Source organism: Symphalangus syndactylus, chromosome 23 (assembly GCF_028878055.3).
Source record: "Symphalangus syndactylus isolate Jambi chromosome 23, NHGRI_mSymSyn1-v2.1_pri, whole genome shotgun sequence".
NCBI classification, from domain to species: domain Eukaryota; kingdom Metazoa; phylum Chordata; class Mammalia; order Primates; family Hylobatidae; genus Symphalangus; species Symphalangus syndactylus.
In genome coordinates, this window is record NC_072445.2 from 18106507 (window position 1) to 18126170 (window position 19664).

Genomic DNA, 19664 nt, shown 5'->3' on the forward strand with positions numbered 1-19664 from the left:
GGGATGAGGGTGGCAGAGAGAGCAAGGTATAGCTCTGCTGTAGCCAAAGGGTGTGTGTGTGTGTGTGTGTGTGTGTGTGTGTGTGAAGATCAAGGATCTGTTTGGTAGAGAAGAAAATGGTGGGGAATCAGGGAGGCAGGCAGCCCCCATGGGAGAATCTGGCAGGTACAGTCCCTCAGACACCTCTCTGACTTCCCTATTCCTGGAAGAAGTTGGTCATTTGTGGGTGTCCAGTAATATCCTTTCCCTGGGCACAAGGGCTGGGTTCCTACTGCATACCCTTTCTTCCCCCATGCCAGGCTCCCTTCCTTGCCTCATGTCTCCATCCATACAACCCTTGATCACTCCAAGGTTATTCATGGTCCCCCTCCCCGCTCCCTCTGAACCAGTGTGATACTCTGCAGCAGGCATGGCAGGGCTATGAAATGAGGGATGGGGCTGGGGCCATGATCCAAGTCAGGTCATTTTATCCCACAGAGTTCTCAGGGCCATTGGCAGTGATGGTTGACAGGAAGTGGCTGGGATTCAAGGCCCGCTGGTGGGCTGCTTCTCGGTTTGCATGGAGGGCCTGGCCAATGAGGTACTCACTTTCCTGGGCCACATCTGACAGGCGCAAGTCAAATTCCAGGAGGGTCTTGTTGTCTGACATGCCTTCCAGGAGCTGCTTCCCACCGTCCTGGGAGAAGGGTGCAAAGGAAGGGGTCATTTACATCACTACCCAGGATCTGACACATACTACACATTTTCAGGTAGATGTGACTAAAACAAAAGTTTCACAAAACAATACTTAACCTATTTGTGACGCATGCTGACATATTCTGTTCTTTTCCATTTGAAAAATGGTAGCCAATACCCACTAAATTGACTTCTCAACCCTACTAGTTTGAAAAACATGAATCTCTGGCAACGATGATAATTCCATTCCTTTGGTTCAGCCATGGGCATGTGGGACAAATCTAATGAGATGTGAGGGGGAAGCTGAGAGAGGGTGGCTTCTGGGAAGGTTCTCCTCACTCCAAAAAGAGAAGAAAAGGCAGCAGGTGTTCTCCCAGTTTCTGCCTCTGGGCATGTCCCTGTATGAGATGTCAGAACTGTGGCAGCCATCTTGGGACTGAGAGAAGCACTAGAGAGGCCTTGGCCATGAGACTGGGGTGGGCAGAGCAGAGGGTGGCACTGAACCCAGGGGTTTACCAACCCTACAACCCTCTAATTCTGGTTGTGGGAGACACTGAATATTCCTCCTGCTTAAGCCATTTCTGATTAAGCTTTTTATTACTTGCAGTCAACAGCACCCCCTCTAGAAACTCTGTGTGTGTGTGTGTGTGCGCGCGTGCGTGCCCATGTGTTGGCGTGTATGTGCCTGTGTAGGTGAGCAAGGCTGTTCTCATCGGGAGGTTTAGTAGAGGGTTCAGTGACCTAATGGAGGGCCCCGCTCAATGGTCATCACAGCTCCAACCCCTGCTGGGCTGGGTGGGCTAGCCCCAATGTGAAAGAATTTCATGTTGGGAGATAGAATGCTAACCATTCTGTGGTTGTGACCCGGGAGTGTGTTGCAAAGTCAATTTAATGGGTCACAGAAGCATTTAAAAAAATACAATAGAGTGGAATGTAAAGGAAAATATCAGCATATATCACAAGTCATAAATTTCAATATTATGTTTATGTTGGTGTTCATGTAAATTGCATTTTTTTTTTTTTTTTGAGACGGAGTCTCGCACTGTCACCCAGGCTGGAGTGCAGGGGCACAATCTCGGCTCACTGCAATCTTCACCGCCTGGGTTCAAGCAATTCTCCTGCCTCAGCCTCCCAAGTAGCTGGGGTTACAGGCGCATGCCACCACACTGCGCTGATTTTTGTATTTTTAGTAGAGATAGGGTTTCACCATGTTGGCCAGGCTGGTCTCGAACTCCTGGCCTCAGGTGATCCACCCACCTCAGCCTCCCAAAGTGCTGGGATTACAGGCATGAGCCACTGTGCCTGGTCGTAAATTGCATTTCTTACTCTCAGACTTGGTTAAGAAAGTTTTAGAGACACAGTCTATTAGAAAGGACTCAGGCTTTCAATCAATCTTGGGTTTGAATCATAGCCTTGCCACTTGCTACTGACTTGATGCCCTTGGGCAATTCACTATCCTCTCTGAGACTTATTTTTCCATCTAGAAAGTAGGGTTAAATATACTTAGTTATATACTTAAATATATTTAGGGTTAAATACGCTTAGGGTTAATATACAGTTACTTAGGTAACTGTAAGGATTAAAGGAAAAATAATAATCATTGGGATACACAGTATGTGTGCATACTTGATGCAGTATGTAGTATGTAAAGTCTGTGATCTTCACAATCATCCCACAAGTACCCCCGGCAGTTGGATTCCACACCCACCCTCACAAGCCCAGAATAGGTGGCTCACCAGCCCGATGTGGTTGCAGGACAGGTTGATGCTGGTGAGTGTGGTGTTGGTGGCGAGCACCTGTGACAGGAGTGTGGCGGTGGGCTCAGACAGCTCATTGCCACCGAGGTGCAGCGTGGTGAGGCACTTGTTGGTCTGCAAGGCATGGGCAAGAGCCTGGCCACCCTCATCCTTGATGCAGTTGAGACGTAGGTTGAGAGAAATGAGGTTGGTGTTGTGTGCCAGAGCGTGAGCCAGGGACTGGGCACCGGGCGCACGCACTTGGTTGTTGGCCAGGTTGAGCACACGCAGGCGGCTGTGGCTCAGCAGCTTGGCGGCACCTCGTGCACCACGGTCCCCAATGAGGTTTTGTGACAAGTCCAGCTCCTCGAGGACTGGGTGGTCCAGAAGGCTTCGAATTATGATGCGTGCCTTGTCATCATCCACCTTGCTTCGGGTCAGCTTGAAGATCTGTGGGCAGGCAGAGAGTCTATAGCACCTGCCAGCCAGGGATAATCAGCCTGCCCACCTAGATCTTTGGCAAACTTGGCTCACCTAGTGTTGGCCACCTGGCTGGGTCTTGGAGGAGGCCAGGCCTACCAGCATGGCAGAGTAGTGTAGAATTGGTGGCAGGTAGCAGGGGGGAAAGATCACTGTTTATTGAGCAATTACTACATGCTGGGTATGCTGCTTGGGTCTTCCTTTTTTTTTTTTTTTAGACGGAATTTTGCTGTGTCACCCAGGCTGGAGTGCAGTGGCGCGATCTCGGTTCACTGCAAGCTTCACCTTCCAGGTTCACGCCATTCTCCTGCCTCAGCCTCCCGAGTAGCTGGGACTATAGGCACCCACCACCACGCCCGGCTAATTTTTTGTATTTTTAGTAGAGACGGGGTTTTACCATGTTAGCCAGGATGGTCTCGATCTCCTGACCTCGTGATCCACCCTCCTCGGCCTCCCAAAGTGCTGGGATTACAGGCGTGAGCCACCATGCCCGGCCGCTTGGGTCTTTCATAACCATTATCTCTAACCTTCAGCATCTCGATGAAGAAGAGAAAGTTCTCTCCATTTTACAGATAGAAAATGGAGGCTTACATTATTTCCCCAGAGTAATGCAGTGATTGAAGCAGTTGAGACAGGTTTGGAATCCAAGCCTGCCTAAGGCCTCAGCCCCTCACTGTATCCTCCTCTCCCAGCCAAGATCCACCAGGGCAAGGAGAGGACCTCTTTGAAGGAGGTTGCCAGGGCAAGAACCAGGGAGAAAGTGGGGAGGTGGAGAAGCAGGAAAAGGATGAGATAAAGGAATGAAGGAAAGGGGATGGGGCTGGCAGTATGAATATTGTCCATGGGAGCCTCTCCCCCTCACCTTCCCACTGGCTTGTCCCACTCCTCTCTCTCCCTTGAGACCTCTGAGTGTCTGGTCTCTCTCTCCCTACCCTTCGGTTCACTCCTTTTTATACCCCTCTTACCCAGCTGAGTCTTTTGTGTCTCTTCTCTTTTCATTGCGTCTCTCTGGCAAGCCCTAACCCTGGATCAGCCCCACTCTCTATTTTCTGCATGCCTGTGCGCAAGCAACTGACAAAATAGAAAACATCAGCTGATGGGACTGGTTGCTATCACTGGAACCACCAATAGGCTTGTAATGCTGCATGCCAATCTAACTATATTTCTCTGGCCAAAATACCCTCTTATAATCGACAACAACTATTTCAGCTTTTTGCAGCCTCCTCAGAATTCAGGGGCCTCCTTGCTGAGCCCCCTCTTTCAGCAGGTGAACTCTCCTCTTGCCTTCTCAGCCATTGAATGGGAACCTGTCATTTTCCTGATACCAAGCACTGACTTATTGGTCTATGAACCCGTGCCGCTCTTCTACATTCATCCTCTTTCCTGCAACTGGATGGAGCCTTACACTGGTTTTAAACATATGTGAGTTATTCTGAAGGAACTCAAAGCTCTCATTGGTTATGGCTGTACCTTTTCCCCTTCGCAGCCAAGTTCTTGAAAAAGCTGATCACAGCCACCCATTCCTCACTTCCCACTCTCCCCAGAAACCACTGCTATCTGGCCTCTGCTCCTGCCACTCCACTGAAATAGCTCCCCCTCAGTGACCTCCACGTTCACTAAATCCAGTCCTTGGCTCTATTCCACCCCATTGCTCACTCCCTCTACTTGAAACATACCCCTCCCTTGCTCTGTGACACAATGCCATGTCCCCCATTTCCTCCTCCCTCTGGCTTCCTGGCAAGCTCTTCTGCCACTAAGACCACATGCCAGGCCTCTTCTTGTCTTGCTTTTGGCGCTCCCCTGTGAGACTCCATCCAAATCCAGGGCTGCAACTGCCACCTTTATGAAGACAGTACACATTTCCACATTCAATTCAGACCTCTCATCTGAGCTTCGGACCCTCTACCCAACTAACGAAATGACCCCTTCTTTGAGATGCCTCAAACTGAAACTTACACTCTTCCCCCTCAAAACTGATCCTCTTCCCACATTCCCTGTTTCTGCAAATGGTCCCTCCAGCCATCCGGCCTCACAAGCCAGAGGTCTTGCACCTCACCTCCTTCTCCTTCCTTCCTTCTTCAGATCCTCCCTATGCCAGTGTGGCCAGATGCATGCCAGACACATGTCTGCCTAAATATGTCTTGACTCTCTCCACTCTTTTGAGTCTCCACAGACACTACCCTCGCTGAATGACCCTCACCCTCACCTAGATTTGGCAGTGATCTCCTAGGTAATCTGCATGTCCACTGCTGCCCTGCCAAGGCCATCCTCCCTCACAGATGGAGTGACCTTTTCACATGTGAAATCCAGTCCCAGAGCTCCTAAGGATAAAGATAGCCTCCTGGACAAAGCCTCCTTCACCCAGCAAGGCTGACCACCTCACACTCTGCGCCAGCCACACAGTCTTCTCTTTCTCTTTGAGCTGGCCACGTTCACTCTGCCCATAGAGCCTGTATGCACTGCTCCCTCTGCCTGGAACGTTCCTCCCTCTGAGACTATAACTCCTACTCCTCCGTCTAATCTCTATGTAAGTGACATTTGTTCATGGAAGCCTTCCCTTGCAAGGTCAAATGCTCCTTTATAATCTCTCATAAGAGTATCTCTTCTTTATAGCATTCATCCCAATTCAGGGGTACCAGAAAAAAGTACAGGATGCCCAGTTAAAAATAAATTTCAGATAAATAAGAATGTCCCATGGAATATTCGGGACATACTTACACTAAAAATTATTTGCTGTTTATCTGAAATTCAAAATTTTTGGAGACAGGGTCTCATTTTGTAACCCAGGCTGGAGTGCAGTGGTGTGACGGCAGCTCACTGCAGGCTTGAACTCCTAGGCTCAAGGGATTCTCCCACCTCAGCCTCCTCAGTCTCTGGAAGACTACAGGCCTGAGCCGCCGTGCCTGGACCTGAAATTCACATTTAACTGGATGTCCTGTATTTCTATTTGCTAAATCTGGCAACCCTATTCTAGTATCAATTTTATGTTTATATGATTGCTGATTAGTGCCTTTATCCCGTCAGACTGTTAGCTACAGAGGGCATAAATGACACAATCTTGCTCCTCCTTGAATCTTCAGCACCTAGGACAGGGCCTGGAGTGCAGATGTTTGTTCAGTGAAACAAACTGGTGAACTGGGAGAGCAGCGCCTTGTTCATCTCTACACCCCCAGAACCGTGTATCTTGGTGCAGGATGCATTAAAAAACACTTTGTCAATGAAAGAGAAGGAAATAGGAAGAAGGTAATAATAGAGGAGGAAGAGGAGGGGAGAGAGAATCTGAGAGATGCTGAGAAGGGGTGGGGGGAAGGCTGGGAGCAGACAGTACCTTGAGGGTGTGGCATGCCTTGATGGCAGCTGCCAAGGAGTGGCAGTCGCGGTAGGTGAAGAGGAAGAGATTCCACTCAAAATTCATGCCACAGTCCTTGACATCGTACACCAGGTCCAACTCCTCCAGGTGGCTCAGGCCAGCTACCAGATCGCCCAGTTGGTAGTGGTCAACCGTGGGCTCCTCCATCTCTCCCTCGCTGCCTGAGTCGGACTGGCCGCCTGGCCGGAGCTGGGCCGGGAGCTGCACCGGCGGAAGGAACTGATCGACGTGGACCCTGCGCACGTAATTCCGGCAGAGCGGCAGCAGGTCGAGGATCACCGCAGGGTCTGTGGTTCCTGGGATAAAGTGCTTTAGCAGGTTCTCCAGGTGCCACTCGAAGAACATGCGTTTCCAGCTGCCGCCATGGTGGGCCACGTGGCACACGGGCCAGCGATGCATGCAGCAGCGGAGCCAGTAGTTCTCATTGTCTATCAGGTTGGCGGTCACAGCCAGTGGTAGGTCAGGGGACAGGTGGTTCAGAACCTTCTGCTGGTGTTCCGGGAGCATCTGCTTCAGGATAGGGTTTTCTTTGGGAACAGAGGAAGGAACGCAGGGGGTCACAGTGTTGGGGGACACCTCAACATGATGCCTCAGGCTGGGCCTGCCTGGGAGCACCAGGCAAAGGGAAGACCCTTCCCTGCTTAGGGGATAGACAGCCTCTGCTCTCAGCGGGGCTCAAGCAGAGGGTGGGACACAGCCTTTGGCTTTGGGATGTTCCCTGCCTGAAGGTGGACATCTCAGCATCTGTTCTCAGGGAGCTCCCAGACTGAGGAAGACTCTCAGGTCCAACTCTCAGTTATCACCTGGTCTGATGGGGTATACAATCCCTGAGGTCAGAGGCTTCCAATCTTATTTGATTCATCTATTTCAAAACAAGAAATTTTCTGAGCACCTACTATGTGCCAGGCACTAGAGGTACCACTATGAGAGACTACTATGTCCCACGTGCTGGAGATATAAGAGTAAGCAAAACAGGGCTCTCCCTTTTGGAGTTTGCATTCCAGTGAGGGGAGGCTGACAATAAACAGGTAAAATGAGTGAGATTGGGTGACGATAGTTGCTGTAGATGAAGTAATGGCCCTGTCCTCAGACAGTGCCCCATCTGGTAGGAGAGGCTGGCAGTCCATCTTTGGAAAGGATCAATATTACAGAGCACAAAATATGGAACAAACCAAGAGCCCTTACATGGCATGGAAGACTCCATCACAGTGGAAGGTGGTTCACTTGGGAAGGCTTTCTGGAGGAGGAAATAGATATGGCTCAGGCTGGGTTTTGCTGGAGAGAGTGGAAAAGGCAAGGAGAGGGCAGAGGCATGGAGGGTGCAGTGTGGGTGGGAGTCTGGTGGGAACTGCCAGTGGGAACAGAAGGAGAAACTGTCTTGGCCCTGGGTGGAAGGGAAGTGTTAAGTGGGTATGAGGATGCCATACGGGAGAGCAGGGGCTGCCCCAGGACCCAGCTTCGGCAGTCTTGGCTCCAGACAGTCCCCACCCACCTAGCCCCATTCTTGGCCTTCTCCTTCCCACCTAAAGCAGGGACAGACTCACTCTGGAAGTTCCTGATAATGTGCTGAATGCAGAGCTCTGTGAGGAGGGGCACGATGGCCAGTGACCACTCAGGATCCTCGGCAATGATCCGGCGCATCTGATGGAAATTGGCCCCGGGATGTGGGTTCCTGGACTTTGCAGGGACTGGTGTGATTGAAGGCTTTGAGAGCTGTGGGCCTGTGCTTGAAATGTGTCCTCCAGTGGAGGACTTGTCCTGGATGGAGACTGAGGAGTGGCTGGGGTCCAACAATGCTGATGTTGTTACGGTATCCTGCATGCTGGAGGCTGGCAATATAGGGGCGGGTGGCCCCTGGATGGCCTTATGACAAGAAACTTCTCAGACTGGCAGGTCCTTGAAACAAATAGGGATCTGGAGCAAAAGGAAGAGGGTAGAGGTGTTACTTTGGAGGGTCTTGGTGGGCATTTACTAACAGAGGTGGTACAGAATACTGCTTAAGGATCAGTCCCTGGAGTGAAGCAGATCCAGGTTATCTGTGTGGCCTTGGGCAAGTTACTGAACCTCTCTGAATTTCAGATGCTGCCTCTGAGAAATGAAGGTCGCAGTTCCAGTAGGATTATTTGGAGGAGTGGATAAAATAATGCATCCAAAGGGCATAATATATTATCTGACACATGAAACTAGCAAGGAGCAGCCCAAAATTTTAGATAATAGCTCTACAGCAATTACAGTAATTGCTCTGTGCCAGACACTCTTTTTAGTTCTTTATGCCTATTAATTCATGTGTCCTCAGAAAAGCCTTTTTCAGAAAAGCCTTTTTCAGATAGGTGCTTGTATTATTCCCATTTTTCTGCTGGGAAGCTGAAGCACAGAGAGGCTAATTGACTTGCCCAATGTCAGGCAGCTTAGAAATATCACGGGGGGGTTTAAATTTAGTCTGTCAAATTCATGCTCTGAACCCTACATTGGACTGGCCCTCTGAGGGTGAGGGGTGTATATTGCCAAAAGACAGAGGTATAATAAAGAGCCATTCAGCTCAGAACAGGACCCTGTACTAAGTATTTTATAGAACAACAACTGCCTGATCCGTAGGATGGGGTTGAGAACAGCTCTGGCCAACAGAAATATAATGCAAGCCAAAATGCACGCCACATATGCTATTTTAATTTCTTTAGTGCCCACATTTTAAAAAGTAAAGAGAAACAAGGCGGCTGGGGGTGGTGGCTCATGCCTGTAATCCCAGCACTTTGGGAGGCCAAGGTGGGTGGGTCACTTGAGGTCAGGAGTTTGAGACCAGCCTGGCCAACATGGTGAAATCCTGTCTCTACTAAAAATACACAAATTAGCTGGGCATGGTGGCAGGCACCTGTAGTCCCAGCTACTCGGAAGGCTGAGGCATGAGAATCACTTAAATCTGGGAAGCAGAGGTTGCAGTGAGCTGAGATTGTGCTACTGCACTCCAGCCTGGATGATAGAGCAAGACTCTGTCACAAAAAAAAAAAAAGAAAGAAAAGAAAAACAGGTGAGTTTTTTTTTTTTTTTCTTTCTTGCTCTTGTTGCCCAGGCTGGAGTGCAATGGCGCGATTTTGGCTCACTGCAACCTCCGCCTCAAGGGTTCAAGGGATTCTCCTGTCTCAGCCTCCCAATCACAGGGATTACAGGCACCTGTCACCACGCCCAGCTAATTTTTGTATTTTTAGTAGAGACAGGGTTTCACCATGTTGGCCAGGCTGGTCTCAAACTCCTGACCTCAGGTGATCCACCCACCTCAGCCTCCCAAAGTGCTGGGGTTACAGGCATGAGCCACTGTGCCTGACCATGAAATTAATTTTATATTTAGCCCAATATGTCTAAAATGTTATTTAAACATATAATCAATATAAAATTATTAATGCGACATTTTATATACTATGTTTTCATATGAAGTCTTCAAAATTTGATGGCTCAATGGGCACATTGAGCCTACCATTTCAATGTGGCTACCGTTTCAGAGTGCAGGTTGAGAGAGAAAGGAGAGGGGAACGAGACCCATGCCCTGCCCAGGGTGCCAGCACCCTTCTCTCCTCCTTCCCACTGAGAGCTCAAACTCCAGGTCCCTTCCCTTCCATCTCCCCATCGAGTCTTCCTCTAGCTCTCCCAGCCTCCCAGCGTTCCAGACAGCAGCGGGCAAGCGTGGGAGGCGAGAAGGCAGCTAAATCTGGGGCTGAAGACAGAAGACAGAGGATGTGTCTTGGTCCGGGGACCCTCCCCCATTTGCCCATTCCTGCACCCTTGCACTCCTGCCCTGAGATCTGCAGGAGGAAATGGGGCTGCTGGCACTTAGTTCCTCCTCCAGGCAGTTTCCCATCAGATGTGCACCCTGACGACTCTGCACTGGGTAGTGGCCGGTGGGAGGGAACACTCTGAACCAGCAAAGGCGTCCTTGGCAGAGGGAGGGACCAGATGGTGCTCCCCAGCCTGCCAGGCATCTCAAGGAGGAAAAGCCTGGTTGAGAGGCGGGTGGCGGGGAGAGGGATAGTGCGGGAAAGATATCTAGGTATTGTGACATCCCCTATGCAAATCAAATGCAAATCACACACAGATTGTGTCCAGAATTGTGGAATAACCAGATCGCGCTTTTTGACTAATGGCCTCTCAGAGTGTAGGGCTGGAGGGGGTTGCTGCTTAGCGGTACCAGCTGACTTTGCATTTCTGGCTTTGCCAGTTATGTGCTTTGTGACTTGGCCAAGTTACTTAACCTATCTGAGCTTCAGTTTCCTTATCTGTGAAACTGGATAATAATATCTTCCTACATGGGCTGTAGTGGAGATCCCCCTGAGATAATGGTCGGTTAATATTGATCATTGTAAAGAATACAGGGTGTGTGGAGAATGAAGGTACTATGAGGGGCAGGGGTCTGAGGCTGCAGAGACCACATCCAGGAGACCTGCTTCTTGAGTGCTGACCTGAGATGGTATCTTTGGGTGAGTGCAAAGTTTCTGAGGCCCTTCCCTATTTCCAGGAGCGATGTGAAGGGCAAGGAGGCAGGGTGGTGTTGGGGGCTCACAGACAGCACGACAGAGGCAATGGAAGAAGGTCAGAGGCAACAGTCCAGCCCAACTCATGCTTGGTTTTGGCCTAAAACATTCTATAATTTCCCTTGGTCCCAGATATGTCCCTAGACACCCGTGGGCCACATCCAGGGAGCAGGACCAGGCTTGGCAGGTGGAGCCCCAGGTTGCTGGTGTGCACTGCCCTGGAGTTGGCTCTTGAGTCATTCCTCACAGCACCATCCAGCCTCACCATCCTGGCAGGCAGTCCCTTCTCCTTCTTCTCCTGGGGAGCCACACCTGGGAAACCCCACCTGGGGCCAGGCGGGATGCCTCTGCAATCAGGTGACTCTAGTCCCACCGTCTAGCGCCTCATTTTCAGGACCTAGAGTTCTTCCTACAATCTGGCCCTAATTGCTCTTGCTGTTGTTTTGTGCCTGCAGCCTGCCTCTGGGCATGACACAGCAGGACCCATTGAGGCATGTTCCAGGGCCCTGAACCAACTTCTCAGAAGGAAGGGGCAGGGTCTCGCTCCATATCACCTGGCTGCCGTGTGCATGGCTGGTAAAAAAATGAGCCCCTACCACTTTCAGCCTTTACAGGAACATCCATACCATAAGGCCTGATGTCATTTTAAAGCAAATGTTGAAAAAATTAACTGTATAAGATCAGAGTTGATAATTTTCAGTTAATCATCTCTTGATTTTTTAAAAATGGATATCGCAAAAATATTTTGACAGGCAAATTATTACCAGACACAGAAGATTCTTCTAGGGAGGATTTTAGTTCTAAGTGTTTAAAAAAAATCTACTTTTTAAACTAACAAAATAGAAAACAAAGTATATTTAAAATGATAATGAGCAAAATGAACTCCTTGCTGCCCCGCTATCACTGTTATAGGGAAGATATGGAGTGTGGCTCCTGCCTTGGCAGGCCGCGTTCTGACCCCTGCCCTTGGGGGACACCCTTTGGCGTGCCACTCTCTTGGCTCTCCTCCTACTTTCTGACCATTCTTTTTCCAAAAATCTTCACCACAGACTTCTCTCCCTCTGCCCATCCCTCACATGCCAAGGTCCCTCAGAATTCCACCATGGTCGTCCACTCATTCCTGCTGATGGGTTCTAGCTTTCACCTCTTCCAGGTGGGGTTTCCCAGCTGTGACGTCCCAGGAGAAGCGGAGGGTACTGTTACCAGGATGGTGAGGCTGGGGGATGGTGGTGTAACGCCAGACTCTCCTACATTTGCATTCCAGACTCAAGTCCACTGGGATGCTGCCTAGGTCCCTCAAACTCAATCCATCCAGATGCCGGCACCAGAAGCCAGGGAGTCACCTCTCTCTCTTTCAGCCCTCCCGCCCCACCCTACCATCTAGTTACTGATTCAGTTCTGTCTCCCACCCAGGCAGCCTCTCCTTTCCTGCTGCCGCCTTAGCTCAGGGCCTCAGTGTCTGTCTGGATCACAGCTTCAGCTGTTGGGCATGTGGTCTCTCACATCATCCAGTCTGGTTCTCTCACATCTAGCCTTCACACAGCCGCTGTGGCAGGCTCCATGTAAGCCCTCTAGCGGCTCACCACTGCTCACTGGGTAAAATCCAGCCTCCTCACCTTGGTGTGTAAGGCCCTCCGTGGCTGTACATCTTGTTGGAAATAAGCTCCTCTTTGCATCTGGGACATTGCAGCCCAGGTCATGCTGCCCAGCCCTTGCTCAAGTTGTTCCCTCTGAAATGCCTTTCCCACCATCTCAGCCAGGGAAAGGGACAATCACTGGTCTTCTGAGTCTGAGCTCAAGCACCACTTCCTCTCTGAAGGCGAGGTGCTTCTTTGTCCCTGATCCCCCAAAACAACCCCTCCCGTTGTCAGACGCCATCTTTCCAGTACCCGCATCACTCCAGTAACCTGCTACCCACCCTCTCCCCACACCCACACTAGACTGTGAGTTTCTTGAGGTGTAGGGGCTGTCTCCTCCTCATTTTTGTCTCCAATTTCTAGCCCAGTGGTAGGTCTGCTTTAGGCGAGGTAGCTGGTGTTTGGGGCGGCTCCACTGGCTTCTGATAATAGATTCTGGCCAAAAGGAGTATCTATTGGTCAGGGCAACTTGTTCGGGGGTGGCTATCTGATATAAGCCAATCGGAGTCCTTCTTGAGATTTGTCCAAGTGGAGGTAGACAGAAGGGCATATGTCCTTGAAGTATCTGGATCTCCTGCTGCTGGAAGTCATTTCTTTCCACACGTACAAGGTCTGTTTGCGGTGGGAGGGAATCAAGCCTGGGGGAGACCAGCAGAAACGATAGACAGAGACAGCATCCTGGTATCTTCAATCCCCATGCCTAGTCCCGGAGGCTCCCAGAGCTGTCTGGCTCCTTGGCAGTGCCTTCAGCTCTGAGAGCTAACTTGGCAGCCTTCTAGTAAGTCCCTTTGCCAAAGCTAAGAGGTGGGTTTCTACTCCTTTTGACCAAAAGGTCCTGCCCCATTTTGACCAAAAGGCTCACAGTTTGGTGAGTGAAAATATGGGAAAAATCCTAAATTAGTAGATGAAAGAGTTCAATGGGATAGCTGAGAAGGGCCAAAGGCCCCCAGGTTATTACTCACAGGACCTGATTCACTCCTGTGGCCTCTTCCTCTCTTACTACATTGAGCCTCTAGTCTCACATCCCATCTCTCCAGGGCTAGGACAGTATCAGCACCTTATAACTGTCCAGCACTTAACAGTTACAAGGTCCTTTCAGAACTATCCTCTCAAAAAAAAAAAAAAAAAAAAAAAGGCTGGGTGTGGTGGCTCACGCCTGTAATCCTAGCACTTTGGGAGGCCAAGGTGGAAGGATTGCTCGAGGCCAAGAATTCAAGTCCAACCTGGCCAACATAGTGAAATGCCATCTATAAAAAATAAAAAAAAATCTTCTCATGTGACTCTTCAACCACCCTATAATGGAGCTAGGATGGGCTTCCTTATCCCCATTTTACAGATGAAGAAACAAGGAAACAGGAAATGACTGGCCCTAAAACACCTATGAGAGCTGGGGCCAGCGTCTGAGGGCAGGTCTCCTACCTCTAGCCACAATACACTACCCCTCTACAGTCACTCAGTATGTCCCCCTCCCCTCACTGTTCCTGCCCTCCACTAGGAAAGAAGAAAGCATATTCTTGCTCCTTGGGAAATGGGGAGGGCCTCCCCAGGCTAAGAGCGCTCCCAGGCCTTTGGCACTCCACTAGGGGAATTTCAGGGCCCTAATGTACAGTTTTCCTTCCTGTTAGGGTAAATGCATTTTCCCCCTAAATGAAACAAAATTTAATATCAATACTTGTGTGCCTATATCCATATGTTAACCTTGAACTGTTTTTTAAAAACACATCTCATCATTTTAGGTCAAACAAAAGCATAGTAAATCATAAAATGTATACTGACACTAATGTAACAAACTTGTTTTTTTTTTGAGACAGAGTTTCGCTCTTGTTGCCCGGGCTGGAGTGCCATGGCGCAATCTCGGCTCACTGCAACCTCCGCATCCTGGGTTCATGAGATTCTCCTGTCTCAGCCTCCCGAGAGGCTGGGATTACAGGCATGCGTCACCACGGCTCGCTAATTTTGTATTTTTAGTAGAGACGGGGTTTCTACATGTTGGTCAGGCTGGTCTTGAACTCTCGACCTCAGGTGATCTGCCCGCCTTGGCCTCCCAAAGTGCTGAGATTACAGGCGTGAGCCACGGCACTCAGCCTAATGTAGCAAACTTTTTAAAAAGTAGAAGTTGTAATATATTGTTACTGACAATTTAAGTGTGCAGAAATTACATATATAATACACATGACTATATATATCAGGATATACATATTCCACACCTTGGTGTGAATGAGTTTCAGACACAAAAATCAAAGTTAGAAAGGGGGCAAGGGAGGCAGGGTATGGTGGCTCATGCCTGTAACCTCAGCACTTTGGGAGGTTGAGGAGGGTGGATTACCTGAGGTCAAGAGTTCAAGACCAGCCTGGTCAACATGGTGAAACCCCATCTCTACTAAAAATGCAAAAATTAGCCAGGCATGGTGGCACATGCCTGTAATCCCAGCTACTTGAGAGGCTGAAAGAGGTGGTTTATAAGATAATTAGGGGAAAAAAATGAAGGTTGAACCCAGGAGGCAGAGGTTGCAGTGAGCCGAGATTGTGCCACTACATTCCAGCCTGGGCAATAAGAGCAAAACTCTGTCTTAAAAAAAAAAAAAAAGAAAAAGAAAGGAGGCAAGAAGAATAACCACGGAGAGGAGAGGAGGTGGGGAGTGGGCACAGGAGAAGAAGAAGACAGGAGTCTGAGAGAGCTCTGCCTGTTTCACAGGTTGGTCTTAGTCTGGCCTTGCAGTCACCAGCCTGCAGCTGAGGGTGCGAGTAGGTGGCACTATCTTCCCTGGGAGCCTGCAGGGATGGGTGGATACCCAATAGCTGGGGGCCCCGGGCACATGGACAGTCCCCAAGGACCCACAGAGGGCAGTCCTGGAGGTGGCTGAAGGGTCACCTTCCTCTCTGGCGCTTTCTTTCCCTGGGGAACCTGTTGGGCCAGTCAGAGAATCCCAGAGTTTGAAGACTAGAAGCACGTTCAAGACTCCAGTCTTGAACATGGGCAGGGCAGGAATCCTGACATTCCAGAGAGGTCAGGGCCACCAGGAGTGGGTACATCTTGTGCCACCACCTGGTGTCCCCATCCAAGGATGTGCTGTGCTCTCAGAGGGGGAAAATGGGAGAATGGGGACACATGCAGTGGACTTTCACTTCTCTGGGGCCTGCCTCACCAGCTTGTTTGGCTTCACATGGTTGTGTCTCTAACCCGGGACCACAGTCCCTAGGGAAAGGCCAATCCTCCTCCCCTGGGCCCCTACTCTGCATCCTCAGGACCAGGGTCCAGGGTCCTGAAATCACACACAGGGAACAACGTCCATACCAGGCCATTAACTCAAAGGATTGGGTGTGAAGGACTGCTCTTTCCATGCCCAAGCACAGGTAATAGAAAGTGACAAGATGCTCCAGTTTGGCAGGGTTGTCCTCATTTCTGATGGCTTGAATCTGGTGGACAGGTGTTCTGGGAACCATACCCTTGGCTATATATAGCTACGATTTATTGAGAGCTCTAGGCCTTCAGTAGCATGTACATAGCAGGAGGCAGGACAGCAGCTGGCTAAGTACTCAGGAGTTGTGCTGCTGCCTCAAGTCAAATCTCCACGGTGCCTCCTACTATCTGTGCAACCTTGGGCAGGTCCCCACTTGCCTCAGTTTCTTCATCTATAACGTGGGGACAGTACTTAATAGTATCTATTTCATAGGATTACCCAGAAGATTAAGGAGCTAATGTGTGTGAGACATTTCATATAGTGCTGGTCCCAGAGCCAGCACTCAAGATGTGTGTTAGATATTATAGTGAAGATGCTAGATGCCTTACTACATAATTTTATTAAATTCTCAAATTAATTATTGAGGATTATTATTTAACACTATTGTCCCCATTTCACAAATGAGGAAACTGAAACTTAGAAAGCTTAAGTAACTTACTAAATATCACTAGCTAGTAAGTGGAGAAGCTGAGGTTTTAGTTTGTGTCTGTCTAATGCTCTTACTTCCATGAGATGCTGGGGTTGCTTATAAATTGCTCCCAATTCAGTCATTCACAGCACTTTTCCAGTGAGTCTCCCGCTTTCTCCAGCTCATGAGCTCTCTTGTTCACCAATACGGAGCCCAGGGTTATCCCCTTGGTGCTGACCTAAATAGTCCAGGCTCCCTCTTCCAATTCACTGCTGGGCATAGGAGCCTTCCGCAAGGCTGGACCACTGCCTGCATCCTTTGTAGGGTGCAAGGAGCCCAACAGAGTGCTGCAGAGTGGTGCTCTCCTGCCCCTGGCACATTCCCTCCACAGGAAGTCTCAGGTCTTCTCCATCCTTCCTCAGGTCCCTAGCTAAATCTAACCATTCTGGGCAGGAGCTCCTTCCACCTGCCCTAATGGGAACACGAGGAAGATGCTGTAGGGGTGCATTCTCACCTTCTGGTGCATCACAGTCCTGGTCCTCAACGGTCCCCTCCTCCCTTCCTCTTAGCCGAGAAGTGGAGACACCCAGCCCTCTTTGGGCAGACAGCACCTCTGTGCCTGGGACACTTCCCCAGGAGCTGGCTTTGCACCCACTGCTCTGACTGCCTTCTCTGCCTTCTCAGCCGCTCCCACCCCAGATCCCCTCAGGAGAGCCCTCCTCTGTTCTCAGGGCTCTGGGCTTTTGTCTACACCCACCTCCATATCCTTCATGCCCACCATGTCTTGCTTTGGGGTAAGTCACTCCCAAGTTGGGAATTCCACTTGTGGAAGGGCAAAAAACTTTCTCCAACTGAGCCTCGGTCCGCGTGCTTGGACTTGGGCTGGGTGAAACTGCCAGTTCACTTACCACAGCCCCTGGGCTGGCCTCCTCCCAACTCCTGACCACTCAGGTCTGTTGTCTCAAAAGGGACTCCAGCGGCTCTGCTCCCACCCCTCCTCCCTACTTTCAGCTCAGACACCCCAGCAGGGAAGCTCAGCTCCAAAGGCCAGGAATCCCTCCGCCATCCTACCAGGGGTGTAGAGGCGCTGGCTTCTCCTTGGTAACCCAGGGAAATCGGCAGTGCAGTGGGAGGTAGGGAGATGAGGAAGCTTCCGGACCCGCGGGAGGGATTACAGCCCTCGGGTGATGGGAATCGACGGCCCTTCGGAGAAGCCTGGGGCCCCAGGGCTTGGGACCGCTCTCCTCCACGCCCTACGGATGCCGCACTTTCCCCCTCTTCTTCCCATAGTCCCTCCACTCGCCTCACTCGGATCCCCAGCCCCGGGCCAGACGGTTTGCAGACAGTGACTGTGGTGGGGAGGAGGCGCGGGGCGTCCTCGCGTGGAGGGCATGGGGTCTCCCGTGGGTACGGACCGGAGCTTCCCGGCCACGGAAAACGGAACCCAGGCAATGGCCGCCTGTGGGCTTCGGGCAGGTGTGGGCAGAGGACGCTAGAGGGGCTCCCGGGCGCAGCCGGCCTGAGGGGGCCCCGACAAGGGAGACCGGGGCTGGGTGTCCCCACTCCCGGGGGTCGCCTCACCCGCTCCGGAAGCCCCGGCGTTCGCCTCACGCAGAGTCCCGCGCGCCGGCGCCGGTCTTTGTCGTTGGGGACGCCCCGCGTTGCTAGGAGCGGGCCGGGCGGGGAGGACGAGCGCGCCGCGGCTCGGAGGAGGGGGCGCTGCTGCTTCCTCTGCTGCCGCTGCGCGCCAGGCACGCGGCTCACTCGCGCGCAGGGTGGCCAGGCCCGGCCTCGGGACGGTTCCGTGGAAGCGGCCGCTTTGGGGTTAGTGGGACTGTGGCCTTGCGCTATGCCCTGTGCTCGGGACGTGTCTAGGAAGCTTCCTGCGGGAGGCGGGGGTCGGGCAGGGGGCTGCTGGTCTGGAGTGCTTGCGCTCTCTTGGTAGCTTCTGTGTGGCAATGGATAGGGAGCTGGTCCAGGAAAAGCGTCTGTGGAAGATGAGGAGGGTGGACGCACCTTCTCCTAGGCACCTGTAGAAGTCACTGGAACTCCCGTGAGGCCTCCTGTTGACCTTAGGCCCTGCGGAAGGGCACCTTCCACCTTTCCCCCCAGCTGAAAGTCTGGTACCAGACGCAGGAAGGTTCCAGGCCAACACAGCGTTCCTTCACACAGTCCATGCCCTGTGCCAAACTCCCAGCCCTGGCGCGACAAGATGTGGTTGGGGCCCCAGATCTCCTGGAGGGCGAGGGGCAGACTTCAGAGGGATGGCTAGTAAGAAAAAGAAATTGGCCTTCAGGAAGGGAGAGGCAGCCAGGGTGGTGGGGGTTTCAAAGGGTAGCTTTGATTTCAGCTCTGCCGAGGACTACTAGTTGGTTACCCTGGATAAACATCTCGAAGCTCTGTTAACTCATCAATAAATCAGGGGTGCCACAACTCATCTTGGCGCCCGCAGAGAAACTTGAACCTGGGCCTGTGGTGAGCACTGCTGAACAGAGGCTACTGCTCCAGTGGCCAGGATGCTGCTTTGCAAGCAGTGAGGGGCCAGGCACTGGGGATTGGGTCCCGTCAAGCCCTCACCAGTGCCTTAACAGCAAATCATCGGTGCCTTAATTAGAATGAGAAACCGTGCAGAAAATGATGCCAGGCAGGCCCACGCTGCTCGAATAATTTTTACTAGACAGAACTTGGTAGCCAGGGAGCCCTTGATTTGAAGATGGGTCCCCTGAGGCCCTTTCCTTCATCTAGCAACAGAGATCTAGGAACAGAGGCAGAGGTCCAAAGTCTGGCTGTCTGAGGTGGACTCATTCTGGTAGGGAAGGAGGACTTTCCTCCATCTCTTGGCTTCCTCCTGCTTTGAGGTGCCAATTTTCAGCTTCAGCTCAGGCTTGAGGCAGGTGCTGTACAACTTGTTTTAATGTGTATTGTTTGTCTGACCCCGCTCTCCAACCTCATCACCTGCCCCTGTCCCAGCTCACTGCTCAGTGGCACTGGCCACCTCATGGCCTCTGCATTGGCTGTTCCCTCAGCCTGGAATGCTTTTCCCTCCGATTTCCACACGGGTCACATCCTCACCTCCCAGCTCCCTGCTCACATGTCATCTCTTGGTGAGGGAATACCACCATCCACACCCCTGATCCCCATTCTCTATTTTCCCTCCAGACCTCATCACCATCTGACACTTTCTCCCTTCTTTAAGACAGGGTCTCACTCTGTTGCCTGGAGTGCAGTGGTGCAATCATAGCTCACTGCGGCCTTGAATTCCTGGGCAGTGATTTTCCCACCTCAGCCTCCCAAGTAGCTGGGACCAAAGTGTGGGTAGTCTCAGCTACTTGGGAGGCTGAGGCAGGAAGATCACTTTTTTTTTTTTTTTTGTAGA

At 51.2% G+C, this 19664-nt stretch overlaps 1 protein-coding gene across 3 annotated transcripts; it reads right to left on the reverse strand.

Moving 5' to 3' along the window:
• Positions 1–445: 445 nt before the first annotated feature.
• Positions 446–19504, reverse strand: TCTE1 (t-complex-associated-testis-expressed 1). Of its 3 annotated transcripts, none has more exons than XM_055263060.2 (5): positions 18305–19504; positions 7806–8175; positions 6220–6788; positions 2412–2861; positions 446–676 (listed from the first exon to the last, which is right to left on the reverse strand). In XM_055263060.2, the coding sequence occupies exons 2-5, from the start codon at positions 8080–8082 to the stop codon at positions 467–469; spliced, it is 1506 nt and encodes a 501-aa protein (XP_055119035.2). In that variant the 5' UTR covers positions 8083–8175; positions 18305–19504; the 3' UTR covers positions 446–466. The 3 variants fall into 3 exon arrangements, with proteins under 3 accessions (XP_055119035.2, XP_055119036.2, XP_055119037.2); XM_055263061.2 differs by lacking the exon at positions 18305–19504 and adding an exon at positions 17870–18298; XM_055263062.2 differs by lacking the exon at positions 18305–19504 and adding an exon at positions 17360–17863.
• Positions 19505–19664: the final 160 nt, after the last annotated feature.